Below are 17,414 nucleotides of genomic sequence, written 5' to 3'. Positions count from 1 at the left end.
ACTCACGGACCGTGAGATCGTGACCTGAGCTGAAGTCGGACGCTTAACCGACTGAGCCACCCAGGCGCCCCTCCTCTCCATTTTTAAAAATTAGGATATGGTTATATCCAATGGCATGTTTAATACATGGAAATAGATATAATAATGCTCTAAAATCCTGACCTAGTTCCAAACTGAGGGGCTGGGCAGCATGTTGTCGACTGCTAGTCTCCTGGCAGTGCAAGAGTTAATGTGAAGAGGACTCACTGCATGGTTTGCCTGGCTTCTAAGTTGACTGGTAAAGCAGAGTAAAAGCTAGTTCCTTCCCCTGGGCCTATACTTGGGAGAAATGAGGCTTGCTTCCGTATTGATTCTCAGACTTTAAGTCCGATGGTCTCTTTTTTTTTTTTTTAAATTTTTTTTTTTTTTTTTCCAACGTTTATTTATTTTTGGGACAGAGAGAGACAGAGCATGAACGGGGGAGGGGCAGAGAGAGAGGGAGACACAGAATCGGAAACAGGCTCCAGGCTCTGAGCCATCAGCCCAGAGCCTGACGCAGGGCTCGAACTCACGGACCGCGAGATCGTGACCTGGTTGAAGTCGGACGCTTAACCGACTGCGCCACCCAGGCGCCCCAGTCCGATGGTCTCTTAACATCCATGTTGGCATAGCAGTAGTTAGACAGTTTTCATGAATGCCAGAAATAGTTGTTAGCTTAGAGAGTGCTGAGCTAGATAAATAATTTTGGAGACCTAATGCAGCTTTTTCCTTGTCCTTTTTCTCTGTTCTGCTGGTGTTAATGTTTATTAATGTGGAATTGTGGGCTGATGCTCTGCCAGATGGCCCTACCATCTCTACCAGGTGTCTTCAACCTGAGTTCTGTAACTTGTGTCCTATTAGGATTCTAGAACCCTGTTGTACTTTCTGTCTCAGTGCTTTGGTTCTGTTCTGCTCTGTCCCTCAGTCTGCATTTTTGTTTTATGTCCAGTGCAGGGTGGACTTTATCTTCCTTTGCACACAGCATAAGGTTATGGGAAAGTCTTTGGATGTATCTTGTTTTGCTTGTGATTTTTTCTGTGATTCATAAGTCTCTAGGGTTTATAAATCATTCATTTCATTCATTCATTAAGATGCACTTAATTTTTCTCCTATGGGACAGGCCCTGTGCTAGAGGGTATCTTATGGAGAAGGCAGACAAAAAGTAATTATTTACACAAATAATGGTGAAGGTACCATGGTGGTATATGTTGCAAAGGTACTTCTGTGTTTACTGAGAGCTTTGAGTCTTAGCTGGACAATGCTGGTTTATTTCATAAATTTAGAAGTTAGGACTATATTCTGGAAATGCTTTCCAACCTGACAGAATTTGCATTTTGATTTCTGTTTGTACAGCCATTGTGACTGATGTTTTCCAGGGTTCCATGAGGATCTTCACTAAAAAGCTGCCTCATCCTGATCTGGTGAGTGGGGGTTGAAACTGACTCTTGGCCTGATTTATCTTACCTGAGGGGATTCAGGGTTGACAGAGAGAGGCTTAGAGGTCTATCAAGGCCTCTTGTCTCAAGATGAGGTTCTCCAAAAACGCTTGTCAAGTGACAGCTCCTCGTGCGTTTGTTGCACCAGTGCGCTTAAGTTGGGCAGTTACAGTAGGGTAAAAGTCTTGCTGGTTTAAGTGGTCTGGCCATTGGGTGGTGCTGGTGTGATTTTTCAGAAAGCTCAGATAAGCCTTCTAGATCATCTAAAAGGGTTTTAAATAGTCTGGTATTTAAATACAATCTCTCTAGTGTCTTCTGGGTGGCTTAGTCAGTTGAACATTTGACTCTTCATTTTGGCTCAGGTCATGGTCTCAGGGTCATGGAATTGAGCCCTGTGTCAGGCTCTGCGCTGAGCATGGAGCCTGCTTAAGATTCTTTCTCTCTCTCCGTCTCCCATGCTTTCTCTCTCTCTCTCTCTCTCTCTCTCTCTCTCAAAAAATTTAAAAAGCCATCTCTCTGAGGATGGAAGTCCCTCAGTGTTTGCATTACTCTACCCAGGCAGCGATGCTGTCCATGAAATGCCCAGTCTCTTGGGCGCTGTCTTCACTCCGATACAAAATGAATAAAAACATTGTTTCTTTGTGTGTGTGGTGGTATGCATACTGCTCACATTCCTTCCCTCCTTTTTCTTCTTCCTCATTTCTAGCCAGCAGAAGAAAAAGAGCAGCTGCTGCATAATGATGAGTACCAGGAGACAATGGTGGAGTCCACCTTCATGTACCTGACACTGGATCTCCCTACCGCTCCCCTCTACAAGGACGAGAAGGAGCAGCTCATTATCCCTCAGGTGCCGCTCTTCAACATCCTGGCCAAATTCAACGGCATCACCGAGAAGGTAGTCCATTTGCACAGCTGCCCTGCTGATGCTCCTTTCTCTCTCTGGACTTTTTTCAGTTTCTTTTTATAGTTGGAAGTCGCCACGTTTGTGGAATGCATTTATTAAAAACGTATTGTGTGTATTGAGTCTCCCAAACTCCACGCTGTTTCTAGCTGGTCACCCCAACTCTTCGCTTGATTGGCAGTGCCCTCTCTTACACTTCTCATATGTTCCTTTCAGCCATCTGCCTCTGGGTAGGATGGAGAAAGGAGCGGGTATTTAGGATAGTAGAAATTTAAAAATTTTTAAAAAAATGTAGTGTCAGTATTCAAGTGGAAAAAAATAGAGCTAAAATATAGATGAAATAATTTGTTCTTACTATCATATTACTTTTTATTAAGTTAAAAGTGTCTTCTTATCTACTGAGTTAACTGTTTCTCAGTTTAATTCCCTTCTTTATCCTAGACAAATTTAATCCTTTCTGTTCTTTACTGGGAGAATTTTTTTCACCTGATGTCTCATTCCAAACCCTTTCTGCTCTTTCTCTTCATTAGCTAAGTTTCTTTTGTTTTCAGATATTAAATAGCAACAGAAAACTCACTAAACTAAAAGAGGAACTTTATTGGAAGGCATCTCTTGAAGGTCTTAGGGAGACTTGAACAGAGCAGGACTTGGGAAGGACAGAACTAGGGTGACAGGGTTCTCAGAAGTGGCGGTCTATTGATTGTCCCTTGCACAGGCTGCCATTACCTTACTTCAGTTGCTCCAAGGCCCAGCCTTCTGCTACTCTGCTTCAGGATTCCTAGTGGGTTGAAAGGACCACTTGAATCAGGTGTCCTTTCTGTTCAGGGATCCTGTGAATCAGGGCCTTTCCTTGAAAAGGCGGAATTGGGAGCTAGGCAGCTCACGCCTAAAACACGCCTTTACTAACCTCCATCTCTGTTTCCGTTCAGTGTCCAAGTCCATTGCCAGGTACTGTTAGCAAGTTTAATAAGCAAAACAAGCCCTGGATATCCTTGTACAGTGGCACCTGCCCGTGTCACACCCACACACGTGTGTGTACACACACGCTCAGAGATAGGTAAGGTGTCGAACACTGTCTTTTAGAGACTCATTTTGGGATGGTGAAAGAGAGACCTTAGGGTTTGTAGTAGCTCAGTTTGTTTATTTTATGGTTTTAAGTGTCAGAACCAGGAATCTAGACTCAGATTTTTCATCTGACTTTTTCAGCCGTACTACTTGGTCCCTCTTATCACTGTTTGTTCAAATTTAAGTAATATTAAGATTCCCATGAACCCTCAGTATTGACTTAAATTTATTCTTTTTTTTTCTTTTGCAATGTCCTTATTTATATCTTTATATTTTAAGGTGATACCGTATGTAATGCATATGTACAAATTTTATTTTTTTCTGCTTATTTTTTTACATCCAAGTTAGTTAATATATGGTGTGATTAAATTTATTCTTCTATGTTAACCACCTTAGTATGCGTGTAAATGTTGGTATAAGCTCCTTACACCTACAGCTTGTAAGCAAGTATGAAATTATAACAAATTTACAATGTAGACAAATAAAACTTTGAGACCAATAAAATTGATTAACAGTACTATTACAGTGTAATATGTAGTCAAAGCCAAATCGTTCCTTGCTATTTGAATGTGGTACTTATGTCCATGGTGAAAGTCTTTCCTCAGGCTTTCTCAGGAACTCCTGAGAAACCTTTGTTAAGTTAGGCCGTGACATCATTTAGGTATTAAATCCTTCGCTAGTCTGAGAGATGATTAAAAAGAATGCTTATTTATTTATTTAATTTCAATTTTAGTTAATATACAGTGCTGTATTGGTGTCAGTGATTCATCACTTACATGCAATACGCAGTGTTCATTATGAGTGCCCTCCTTAATACCTGTCACTCATCTAGCCCATCCTCCACCCATATCCCCCTCTCACCCCTCAGTTTGTTCTCTATCATGAAGAGTCTCTTGTGGTTTGTTTCCTTCCCTCTTGAAAAGAGTGGTTTTGATGTCAACTTGATCATAGATTCAGATGTGGGCAGTGAAATCTCTTAGCATTTACCTGATTAAAAAAAACGTTTTGCTTTTAATACAGTATTTTATTTCAACCACACAGAGGTTACTTGATACCAACAAAAAAGACATTTTTTCCAGTAGTGCTTATACCCTTAGATGATCAAAGATTTACCTGAAAGGTATAGCTATGATGTGTGTACTAGAGACAGAAAGCTTATTTCTCCAGTGCTCTCAGGTTATATATCATGTGACAAGGGAACTTGATTTTTAAAAAAGTAATAGCTTTATTGAGATATAATTCATACACTATACATTTAACCCACTTAAAGTTATATAATTCAGTGGGTTTTACTGTATCCACAGACATGTGCTACCACCACCACAATTAGTTGTAGAACATTTTCCTCATTAGTGTTTTCATTACCCTTTGGTTACCAACCTCCTCGTCTCCCCCAACCATAGGCAACTACTCATCTACTTTCTGTCTCTGTGGATTTGCCCATTCTGGACATGTCCTGTAATGGAATCCTTGTAATGTGCTCTTCTGGGATTTGCTTCTTTCACTTAGCATAATGCTTTCAAGGTTCATCCATGGTGTAGCATGTATCACTACTTCATTCCTTTTTGTGGCCAAATTAGATCCCATTGTATGAATAGACCATATTTTGTTCATCCATTCGTCAGTTGCTGGACATTTGGGATCGTTTCTACCTTTTGGCTACTGTGAATAATGCTGCCATAAAAGTCTACAGGTTGTTCTGTGAACATGTTTTCATTTCTCTTGAGTGATGAATAAGAAGTGGAATTGCTGGGCTATATGGTAACTCTTATGTTTAGCTGTTTGAGGAACTGCCAGACTGTTTTTCCAAAGTGGCTACACCATGTTGTATTCCCATCAGCAGTGTATGAGTGCTCCAGTTTGTCTACATCTTCACCAACACTTGTGAATTTACAACACTTGTGAATATATCTCACACTTGTGAAGTACAACACTTTGTATTTCCCTGATGACTAATGCTGTTAAGCATCTTTTCACGTGCTCGTTGGACATTTGTATATCATCTTTGGAGAAATGTCTATTCAGGTCCTTTGTGCATTTTTAAATTGGGTTATCTTTTTATTATTGAGTTGTAAGAATGCTTTATATAATCTAGATACTGTTCCTTATCAGATGTCTGATTTTACAAGCATTTCTCCTCTTATATAGATTGCGTTTTCACCATCTTGATAGTACCATTTGAAGCACAGAAGTTTCAAGTTTTGACGAAATACCGTCTAGGTGTTGTTTTGAAGCGTGTGATTTTGTTTTCATATGTAAGAATAGATTGTCAAATCCTAGGTCATGAAAATTTACCCTTATGTTTTCTTCTAAGAGTTTTGTAGTTTCCGTTCTTCCATTTTCTGGAATATCCTCATTGATGAAGGGGCCCTCACTGCTTCAGAAGTACTAATTCCATGGCAGTATGCCTTTACTGAATAGTCGGCAACTTCTTCCTTATTTTGAATTAAGTGATGCTCTCATGGTTTTGTTTTAATTCTGCAGCTTTTAATAACTCCTCTTTTTCATTTGACATTTTTGTTTTCCTTGTAGAAATGGATACCCATATTGCTATGGGTAGAATTCAGCAGCATGTTCATGTACTGGCTTAAACATGTTCCGCACTTGTATTTTAGGTAGTCTTAGTCGTGTTACTGTTCCTAAGATCTTAACATGGCTTCTGCAATCAGGTGTCTTCTGAATTCTTAAGTGTAAGGCAGAATTATATTTAAAAATCCAAACCAAAACAAAACTCCTGCCCCTGTCCTGATACTCCAACACTAATTTGATAATTTTCTTCTCCCCCGTCTCTCTCTCTCTAGGAATATAAGACCTACAAGGAAAACTTTCTAAAGCGCTTCCAGCTCACCAAGCTGCCTCCGTATCTAATCTTTTGTATTAAGAGATTCACTAAGAACAATTTCTTTGTGGAGAAGAATCCAACTATTGTCAACTTCCCTATTACGTGAGTATTACCCTGCTTCTCTTACTCTCAGGGAGAGTGAGCCTAAATTTTTTATATTTTTATACTATTATTAATTTTGGACTGTCTTATTTAGAGATTGCTGGGAATAGAGCCTACATACACTATGTAAGTTAAGAGTTCTTGGAAGGATACAAATATTTCAGGGACCTCAGGGATAGATGTGTCCCTAGAGGCAGTCCTTCTTTCTCCTCCTTGCCTGTTGCTTGCTGGGAAATGTAGTCTTTCCATATAGGGAAAACTGGATGAAAGCAGGGCAGGACAGGTAGGATTCTGCCTGGCTTCGAAGATGACCCCGAGTCTGTCCATCTGTTTGCTGGTCATTGCATCTTCTGGCATACTGTGGTTAGGCATGGACAATGGGGATGGTTCCAGATTTGTCTTGCCATCTTGGGGTCCTTCTGTCTTATTTTTTGCCAGGTGAAATCTGGAATGTGTTTAATTTCTATTGGTGAGAAACATAAATTTTGATGTGTAGTCTTATTTTTAGTTTATCATGCAGTTGTTTCTTTATGAACATTTATGAGTATTTTAATGCAAACTGGGAGGAGTTGTACCAGATGCTTTTAATTTGCTACTTTCTAACTCAGAAATCTGCAAGATCCTTTTGGAGATAGACAGTTGGTTTTCAGTTCTCAAGAGACATGGTTTTCACACTCTGAAGAAGATCTCTCTGAGAACCCGGAGAGACCTGGTGGAAGGGCTAGCAGGAGGAAGTGTGGGTCTCTGTGTGCTGGCATTTAGGTAAGGAAGAGTGGAGCCCTAAGACACTGTCTTATTGAGAAGGATTCGGGTGGATATATGATAGGATTAACTTGTTGTTTAGCTCATTAGGGTTGTTGTTTTTAAACCTTCACAGAGTAGTTTGGGAGCTCTAATGTATCCATGCTCGTCCCTTCTTTTCTTTCTCTCTCCGTCCCTCTCCGTCCCTCTCCGTTTCTCAGTTCCCCAAACCATATCAAGACTGCCAGTTTTCTCTTTTGAAAACGGTTCCATGGGGTGCCTGGCTGGCTCAGTAGGTGGAGCATGCGACTCTTGATCTTGGCATTGTGAGTTCAAGTCTCATGTTGGGTATAGAGATTACTTTAAAAAGTAAAATCTTTAAAAAAAAAAAGAAAAGAAAGAAAGAAAGAAAATGGTTCTAATTCTTAATTCTTTGTAGTGTTTAAGGGGGTAGTATCTGAAATTAAAGAGGCCTGAGTTCTGTACCATCCTAGCTTTGTGACTTTGGACAGGTCATTTGCATATTTTCTGGATTTATTCTCACATGGGCAAAATGAGAGGCTTGGCCTAGATGAATCCTACAGGTCCTTCCAGGTATAGCATTTTATTTTTCCTGGTTCAGAGATCACCAAGAATCTGAGTTGAAGAGAGGTAACCTTTGTAGTTAGCATTACAGGGGAACCTCTTACTTGCTTTTCCCAGACTCTTCTTCACTAGCATCTTGTCTATGTGATAAATAGAGTGAAATTGGGGCCCATGGAAGCCAGCTCTCTGCCACCTTGAGTGGACCACAGAGAACCTTCCTTTGAAGGCCCATGTATTGGGGATTTCTTTCAGAACTGGACTCTTATGAATTGCCACAGTCACCAGTGTGTTCCTGGTAGGAGGGAGTGCTCTTGACTCCAGGGCAGTTCCCGGGGAGGGAGGACTATGTATTGATAATGGTTCTTGCTCAGTCACCACAGAGATATCATTCATTACCCCATTGGTTTCTTTTTTTTTTTTTTTTTTTTTTTTAATTTTTTTTTTTTTTTTTTAACGTTTATTTATTTTTTTGAGGCAGGGAGAGACAGGGCATGAACAGGGGAGGAGCAGAGAGAGAGGGAGACACAGAATCCGAAACAGGCTCCAGGCTCTGAGCTGTCAGCACAGAGCCCGACGCGGGGCTCAAACTCACGGACCGTGAGATCATGACCTGAGCCGAAGTCGGACGCTTAACCGACCAAGCCACCCAGGCGCCCCAACCCATTGGTTTCTTTTATGTTGCACCTGGGGTATGTTTATTTGGCTACCGGTTGCATTTAGGTTTTTGGTAACTGACTTCAGTAGTTTGTCCTTTGGAAAGCTTACTTTGGAGAAGTTGAGAAAAAGGCAACTTCTTAACTAGTTAGCCTTTTAGAGACTAATTCTGGAAACCTGCACTTTAAGTACTTCATGCACTGTAATTACTTGTAGAGTAACATGGTTCCAGATTAGCCAAAGTCTCCACTTGTTGAAAAGGACCCTTTTCTTTTCTATTTTTTCTTTTTTAAAATTTATATCCAAGTTAGTTAACATATAGTGTAATAATGATATCAGGAACAGAATTTAGTGGTTCATCACTTACATATAACACCCAGTGCTCATCCCAACAATTATCTTCCTTAATGGCCCTTGCCCATTTAGCTCATCCCCCCACCCAAAACACCTCCAGCAACCCTCAGTTTGTTCTCTGTATTTAAGAGTCTCTTATGGTTTGTCTCCCTCCCTGTTTCTACATTATTTTTGCTTCCCTTCCATTATGTTCATCTGTTTTGTATCTTAAATTCCACATATGTGTGAAGTCATGTGATATGACTTGTCTTTGTCTGACTTATTTCGCTTAGTATAATACACTCTCATTCCATCCATATTGTTGCAAATGGTAAGATTTCATTCTTTTTGACCACCGAGTAATATTCCATTGTGTGTGTGTGTGTGTGTGTGTGTGTGTGTGTGTGTGTGTGTGTGTACACACACACACACACACACACCCCACATGTATATATGTATACACACACACACACCACATTTTCTTTATTCTTTCATCAGTGGATGGACGTTGGACTCTTTCCATAGTTTGGCTATTGTTGATAGCTCTGTGATAAACATTGGGGTGCATGTGTCCCTTCAAAACAGCATACCTGTATCCCTTGGATAAATACCTAGTAGTGCAATTGCTGGGTCGTAGGGTAGTTCTATTTTTAATTTTTTGAGGAAACTCCATGTTTTCCAGAGTGCACCAGTTTGCAGTCCCACCAGCAGTGAGAAAGGGTTCCTTTTTCTCCACATCCTCTCCAACATCTGTTGTTGCCTGAGTTGTTAATTTTAGCCATTCTAACAGGTGTGCGGTCTTAGAGTGGTTTTAATTTGTATTTCCCTAATGATGAGTGATGTTGAGCATTTTTTCATGTGTGTGTTTGCCATCTGGATAAGACGTCTTCTTTGGAAAAGTGTGTATTGTGTCTTCCCATTTCTTCACTAGATTATTTTGTTTTTCAGGTGTTGAGTTTGGTAAGTTTTTTATAGACTTTTTATGCTAACTCTTTATCTGATATGTCATTTGCAAAATATCTTCTCCCATTTCATCGGTTACCTTTTAGTTCTGCTGATTGTTTTCTTTTTTTAAATTTTTTTTTTTTTTCAACGTTTATTTATTTTTGGGACAGAGAGAGACAGAGCATGAATGGGGGAGGGGCAGAGAGAGAGGGAGACACAGAATCGGAAACAGGCTCCAGGCTCTGAGCCATCAGCCCAGAGCCCGACGCGGGGCTCGAACCCACGGACTGCGAGATCGTGACCTGGCTGAAGTCGGACGCTTAACCGACTGCGCCACCCAGGCGCCCCTCTGCTGATTGTTTTCTTTGCTGTGCAGAAGCTTTTTGTCTTGATGATGTCCCAGTAGTTCAGTTTTGCTTTTGTTTCCCTTGTCTCTGGAGACGTGTCAAGTAAGAAGTTGCTATGGCTGAGGTCAAAGAAGTTGTTGCCTGTTTTCTCATCTAGGATTTTGATAGCTTCCTGTCTTACATTTAGGTCTTTTATCCATTTTGAGTTTATTTTGTGTATGGTGTAAGAAAGTGGTCCAGGTTCATTCTGCATGTTGCTGTCCAGTTTTCCCAAAACCATTTGCTGAAGAGACTTTTTTCCATTGGATATTCTTTGCTACTTTGTCAAAGATTAGTTGGCCATATGTTTGTGGGTTCATTTCTGGGTTCTCTATTCTGTTCCATTGATCTGAGTGTCTGCTTTGTGCCAGTACCATACTGTCTTGTAGATTACAGCTTTGTAATACAGCTTGAAGTCTGGAATTGTGATGTTTCCAGCTTTGGTTTTCTTTTTCAGGACTGCTTTGGCTATTTTGGGGTCTTTTCTGGTTCCATACAAATTTTAGGATTGTTCTAGCTCTGTGAAGAATGCTGGTGTTATTTTGATAGGGATTGAGAAAAGGACCCTTTCCATACCTAATTTTTCTCCTGTGTTTTATTCCATACACATCTTCTTACTACCAGAGATCAGTCATTCTTGCACTGATTAGATGCCTTCTGCTGGTTTGGAGATAGGGGTTTTGGGAGCACAGGTTTAAGGTTGCACTTCCAGCTAATGAGGTGTTTTCTAAATTGGACTGTTGTGATTGGGAGGTGAGTGTGGCATGCTCCTTTGGCTAGTTTCTAAAATGAAATGATTTAACGTGTATTCATTCATTTTTGCCACTTCCAACAGTTTTGGTTCAGTCATGAAAACATGAGTATTGATACTCCTGAGAATTTCTCTAGGACTTGTTCAGACAAATAAGCGTGGGCAGGTGTTGTTAAAGCTGAGGAGAAGGTACTATGGGAAGACAGCCCTTAGCATCCAGTAGGTGTTCTGGCTATCTGGAGTTCACATGGATTTCTTGGGACTCATATCTAAATTATCTTTAACGATAGGGGCGCCTGGGTGGCTCAGTTGGTTGAGTGTCAGACTTCAGCTCAGGTCATGATCTTACTGCCCGTGAGTTCACTGGCCGTGTGGTGGGCTCTGTGCTGACAGCTCAGAGCCTGGAGCCTGCTTCAGGTTCTGTGTTTCCCTCTCTCTGCTCCTCCCCCACTTGTGCTCGCGCGCGCTCTCTCTCTCTCTCTCTCTCTCTCTCTCTCTCTCTCTCTCTCAAAAATAAATAAACATTAAAAAGGAAAACTTAAATTCTCTTTTAACAATAAATGTTGCAATCTGTATTGTACGTTGCCTGTAGAAATAAATAGCTATCACTAGCACATAGAAAGCTATGTAGAGCAAAGATGCGGTTTTTGTATTTTGGACAGGTAGTATATTCATAGTTTATGTGACCACATACGTGGTCACGGTTACCATTTCTTGTGAATCCTTCAGAGATGATGTTATTGTATTTCATATTTTGAGTGGTGGTACCTCAGACAGCACCATATCCATTCTACAGAGATTAGAAACATGATACAGTTTCTCTTACTTGTGTTAACTGTCACTCTGTCTCCCTGTTTAACTGTTGGAAAGTTCTTCACAATTGTCTTTGTTCCATCTTCATAGTTAACATTTATCATAGCACTTTACTTCACGATAACTGGTGTTTATGCTTCAGGCAGTAGATAGAATCCAACAAATAAAACACAAAGGCAGATTTTATTCCAGATTCAAGAATGCTTCTCTATATTTGAAAGTGAATGTGGAGATATTAAAAATAAAATGGATATTTCTAAGTCCCAATTGAAAGAACCTAGTCAGTAGTTTCTTTTGGCAACCAGAACTGTAAATTAGGATGCTGTGGAGTAGCCAAGATGGGCCACATAAAGAAGAGAAAGCTGGGCTACCAAAGGAGGAGGAGAACAAAGCTGTTGTCAGAAGCAGAAAAGAGGGCAAGTGGCTCCCTTGGATCTTGCTGCTTCTCCAGGGCTTGGTTCTAGCCGCATCTCTTACTCTGAATACCTTGAGTAAACTCCCCTTTTTGTGCTGGAGCTACTGGTCTGCCTGGTTTGCCATATTGAAATAGTTCAAATGATCATGCACAGTGGCAACTCACAGAATCATAATGGCAGGCCCTTCACAGCCAGAGGCTAGGGACCAGGCGTCCCCAAACATTGTGGCTGCGGGATTCCTGGACGGGGCAGAGGGTAAGGTGTTAGACTTGGCCTCTCCTTTCATCTCACTGTCCCAGAGGAGATGGTGACGCTCATTCTCATATCACACAAGAGCCTTAGGTTGTGTAACCTGCTTAAACTCACACATGGCTCTGAAGGGGCAGAGCCCTCATTCCATTTCTAATCTGAAGGACTCTAGGCTGTGCCTTTTTAGTGGTTAGACGTGCTTCTAAAATGTACTTTTCCTGTAGAGCCAGTCTTTCTAGTTTAACTCATTTTTGTGGCAAAGTATGTGAATTTCCCCCAACCTGGGCTTCCATGGCTCTGCCAGCCTGCCTTGTTTCAGGTCCTAAACTAGGGTCCAATAACTCTGTGGTCCACTGGTGTAGGACAGCTAACCTCTGTATCCTTTGATCTTTTGGCTTTCTTTTCTTCATCACCAGAAATGTGGATCTGAGAGAATACTTGTCTGAAGAAGTACAAGCAGTACACAAAAATACCACGTACGACCTCATCGCCAACATCGTCCATGATGGCAAGCCCTCTGAGGGCTCCTACCGGATCCATGTGCTTCATCATGTGAGTGGTAAAAATGGTGGTTGTTCCTTTGGCATTTCAATGGGCAGCTCTCTTCAGTCTGTCCTCTCTTGACCTTGACTTTGGAGCTCTGCAAGTAATAGAGCTGTCAGTGGTGAGTTTTAGGCAGTGGTTCTCAATTTTGGCTGCACATTGGACTCACCTAGGGAGATTTTAAAATCCTGATGCCTGGGCCACTCCAGGCCAAGTACATTAGAACAATGGAATTTATGCCCGTTGGTTTTCACCTGGAATAGAGGTCAGGGATGCTGCTAAATATCCTACAGTGCATAGGTAGCCCCCGTAACAATTAATTTATCTGGCTCAAAATGTCAGTCAGAGTTAAGAGACTGCATTAGATTATCGGGAGGTGGGAGCCAGGCATCATGATGTTTAAAGTTATCTAGGAGATTCCATTGTGAAGCCAAGGTTGAACACCACTGTCCTAGACTAGAGCCTTACCACCTGAAGTGGAGTGAATCCTCTTTCTAGCAGCATTGACATCATATGAGAACTCACTAGAAATGCGGAATCTTAGGCTCCACCCAAACCAACTGAATCAGAATTCACATTTTAACAAGACCCTCTGGTATATAATTAAAGTTTATGAAGCACTGGTCTAAAGGCTTCCTTTCAGCTAAAAAAAACTTTTTTGAATTTGTCTCAAACTGAAAAGGATGAAACATGTACTTAAGATATATTTGGTATCACACAGGTTATTAGCACAGATTGTTTTTATTTGATTAGTCGTCTGGGACTATGAGTTTAATAATAACTAGCTCTGTTTGTCAAGCATTTTACTGTGCACTAGAAAGTATGCCAAGTGCTCAGTGTATGTTCATCTTATTTGTACTTTTAAAATACACCTATAAGACAGGTGTTAATGGTACCATTCTTTTCTATTTTAGCGTTTATTAAAAAAAATTTTTTTTAATGTTTATTCATTTTTTTGAGAGAGAGCATGAGTGGGGTGGGGCAGAGAGAGAAAGAGACACAGAATCCAAAGCAGGCTCCAAGGCTCTGAGCTGTCAGCACAGAGCCCGGCGTGGGGCTCAAACCCACGAACTGTGAGATCATGACCTGAGCTGAAATCAGATGCTTAACTGACCGAGCCACCCAGGCACCCCATGTTTATTTATTTATTTTGAGAAAGAGAGAGCCTGTGCATGTGCTAGAGGGGGAGGGGCAGTGACAGGGAGAGAGAGAATCCCAAGCAGGCTCTGCATTACCAGCATGGATCCTGACCTGGAGCTAGAACCCACGAACTGTGAGATCACGACCTGAGCTGAAACCAAGAGTTAGATGTCCTACCAACTGAGCCACCCAGGCACCCTACCTACCTTTTCTTTTCTTTTCTTTTTTTTTTTTTTTAAATTACAAACAAGGAAACCTAGGCTCAGAGTTTGAGTAATTTATCTGAAGTTGATAGATTTGGGCTTTGAACCCAGATAATTAGTTCCACCATGTTCTTAACCACTACTTGAAACAGGAATGGGGACTTGATTACATGATCTTGAGCTTTAACAAAAGCTCAAGGTTTTGTATATTCTGAACTTTTGACTATCTGGAATATCTGTAGTCTGTAGTATCTGTCTTTGGCATTTCTTTGAAGTTTGGATGGATGAGGCAGGTGAGCTTCCAGAAGTGCCTCTGCCATAATCCAGAAACTTCTTTTCCCCCTTGTTTATGGCAGCATGAAGTAAGGTAGATTTTGCTGAATTTGCTGCATGGGTTTTATAGTCCAAAGGAAATGGGTTACTATTGTGAACAGTGTCCATGAAGGACACTTTTCTTGGCTGTTGCTGTGCTCTCTGGCATTGGGGGTGGGGATGTCTACTTTTAAGTTTTCCCAGTAGTTAACATTGCACCTCCTAACTGTGTCTAATCTAACATTTATGGGCAACAAGGAGTCATCTTAGGTGAGGAGTAGAGGGCTTCCTCTTTTTTCTCTTTATTGCCCATCTAAATTCTTTTTTTTTTTTTTTTTTTTTTACATTTATTTATGTTTGAGAGACAGAGGACAAGTGGGGGAGGGGCAGAGAGAGAGGAAGACACAGAATCCGAAGCAGGCTCCAGTCTCCGAGCTTTCAGCACAGAGCCCAACTCGGGGCTTGAACTCACAAACCGTGAGATCATGACCTGAGCCGAAGTCAGAAGCTTAACTGAGTGAGCCACCCAGGCGCCCCTCCCCATCTAAATTCTTAAAAGTGTTGGGAGACTCCACTGTACTTCGAGGAATCCAAGGCAGGGATTGAGTTTGCCAAGATCAGCACCCCAAGAACTCTTTAAATTGAATGATGGCAGCAGAAGTCATGCACCCTCTTAATATGACTCTTGCTGAGTGATAGTCTAGTGGCTGTTCTGATTTTTCTCGCTTTTTGCTGCAGTCTTTTCTTTCTACACCTTTTGGTTTTAAGGAGCAGACTAACCCATTTCTTCATACTTTTTTGCAGGGGACAGGCAAATGGTATGAATTACAAGACCTCCAGGTGACTGACATCCTTCCCCAGATGATCACGCTGTCGGAGGCTTACATTCAGGTGGGTTGGGCATGAACTTGGTGAGTGTTGAACAGACGGGGTGTGAGGCCGGTGAGAGGAATGATGTGAGTCAAGGCAGGAAGTGGGATTGAGTTAAAGCCTTGGTTAGACTGGGTACCTGTTGGGATGCACTGAGGAGTGAGGTGGGGCCAAGATCAGATGGCCCTGAGAGCCCAGGAGGGATTGTCAGAAAAGAGAAGGGCAGGGAATCTTAGAAGATTTATGGATGAGCAAGGGGGTTATATGTGTGGCTAGGTTAGTTTTACAGAGGTATGTGATTTGGTTTCAAGGAGGAAGAGCTTAGAATCATCAGGACACCCAACTAGGAGTTGGCTCTCAAGCTTTCCCCAGCATCCTAAGTCAAGTTAGCACTCTTTGTGACCCCATGCGCTTTCTGCATGTCTTTACTAGAACACCAACCTTATTTTAACTGTCTTCTCTATTGGATTGAGAACTCGTGGAGCAGAGTATCTCTACTTCTTATAACCGTTCTGGTACCTAACAAAGAAGGAAGACTGAGACTAAGAAAAAGCAATAGCCTTATAAAAAGGAAGGGAGACGCTTTTCATTCTAGAAATAAGTCTTTTTTTTTTTTTTAAGTTTTTAATGTTTTTATTTATTTTTGAGACAGAGAGAGCATGAGCAGGGGAGGGGCAGAGAGAGAGAGGGAGACACAGAATCTGAAGCAGGCTCCAGGCTCTGAGCTGTCAGCACAGAGCCTGACGCGGGGCTTGAACTTATGGACTGTGAGATCGTGACCTGAGCTGAAGTCGGACGCTTAACCAGCTGAGCCACCCAGGCGCCCCTAGAGATAACTCTTTCTTTAATGACTTTGTCTATGGTTATAGGCTTAATTACGAGTTCATTTTTAGAAAGTGAGTTTGGGATGGAAAGTGAGGAGAGAAGCAAAAGGGACTTTTCTGAAAGATTATTACGGGTTAGTTTCAGGGGACATACAGATATGGAAGTGGAGGGACAGGTTGTCCATTGCTTAGGGTAGGAGAGGTACTTGATAGATATGTGTGGATGAATGCCAGCTACTTCATGTCTGTTGTATTAATTTCTTACAGATTTGGAAGAGGCGAGATAATGATGAGACCAACCAGCAGGGGGCTTGAAGGAGGAGTTTAGGGCTTTGCTCCCTGGGGCTTTGGCTGAAGATGTAGTAGTATCAGAGTTATTGCTGAACGTAGGCCGACTGGCACATTCCCTGGGCCAACCCGTTTTGTGGGTTCTGGTTCACATCAGAGCGTCAGAGGGGCCCGCCCACCTGGGATGGCTCTGGGCTGCCACCCGGCTGCTCTTTCATCAGGTGATTATAGATCGATGCTCCTTTCTCCTTTCTGTCTAGCTCCCCCTAGCTTCAGCAGGCCAGAACTCTTTTTACAGATGTGTGTTATTTATTTCTGGGTATCTGGGAGTAGCTGAAGGACCAGATAATATCTTCTAAGCATCAGAGCCTCAGGATTCTAGGAATAAGAGCATGAAGCCAGCAACATCCTTCTTCCATCATAGGTATTTTTCCCGTGGTTCCTGATGTGTTTTTTGGAGTGGATTAAATGTTTTCCTGTTTTTAAACCAGCCTCTTGTTTTATATCCTTCCCTTAGGCTATTTATCTGCTTGCGGGTGCTTTGTCATTTGGGATGCAGTTTGTCTCTAGGTAACGAAATAGCTGACTAAAAGCAGTGAGTTATTTTGCCTAGCTCGATGTCTGGAGGTAGGTGGTTTCAGCCTACAGTGCAGGGGTGTGTGAGGGAGGAGGGAAGAAAGGAAGGTAGGAAGAGCATCTGACTGCAGTACAATTCTGAGAAAGCCTCAGCCAGGCCAATGGGGAGCCCAGAGCAAAGAGTGCTGGTCAGAAGAATGATTCAGAGATGGCTTTCTTCAAGTTCAGTCATTGATTAGGAACAGTCTGGAGAAAGGTTCACCTTCATTTAGTTGTATAAACTGGACATTTATGCAGGAGTCCTCCTCCCCCTGCCCCCATTTTCCTAGTCTAATCTATTACCAAGTCCTGTCAATTTAATCTTGTGTCTCTTGAATCTCCCTACTTTCATCAACTCTTCCACTGTCTAGTCTGAGCTAGT

General features: G+C 41.7%; 1 protein-coding gene across 1 annotated transcript in view; it reads left to right on the top strand.

Annotated features, from left to right (window-relative positions):
* The window catches only part of USP39 (ubiquitin specific peptidase 39), a 34,256-nt gene extending 17,352 nt beyond the window's left edge, over positions 1 to 16,904 (top strand). The window contains exons 8-13 of the mRNA XM_025931921.2: positions 1,372 to 1,439; positions 2,161 to 2,349; positions 6,222 to 6,364; positions 12,654 to 12,789; positions 15,240 to 15,326; positions 16,397 to 16,904. Of these exons, the coding sequence (XP_025787706.1) occupies positions 1,372 to 1,439; positions 2,161 to 2,349; positions 6,222 to 6,364; positions 12,654 to 12,789; positions 15,240 to 15,326; positions 16,397 to 16,444 (671 nt within the window). The 3' untranslated portion in view covers positions 16,445 to 16,904. The remainder of the gene's footprint in view (positions 1 to 1,371; positions 1,440 to 2,160; positions 2,350 to 6,221; positions 6,365 to 12,653; positions 12,790 to 15,239; positions 15,327 to 16,396) is intronic.
* The last annotated feature ends 510 nt before the right edge of the window (positions 16,905 to 17,414 follow it).

This window comes from Puma concolor, chromosome A3 (genome assembly GCF_028749965.1).
Source record: "Puma concolor isolate L17-30 chromosome A3, mPumCon1.1.hap2, whole genome shotgun sequence".
Taxonomy (NCBI): Eukaryota; Metazoa; Chordata; class Mammalia; order Carnivora; family Felidae; genus Puma; species Puma concolor.
This window is presented reverse-complemented; position numbering and strand designations above follow the sequence as displayed.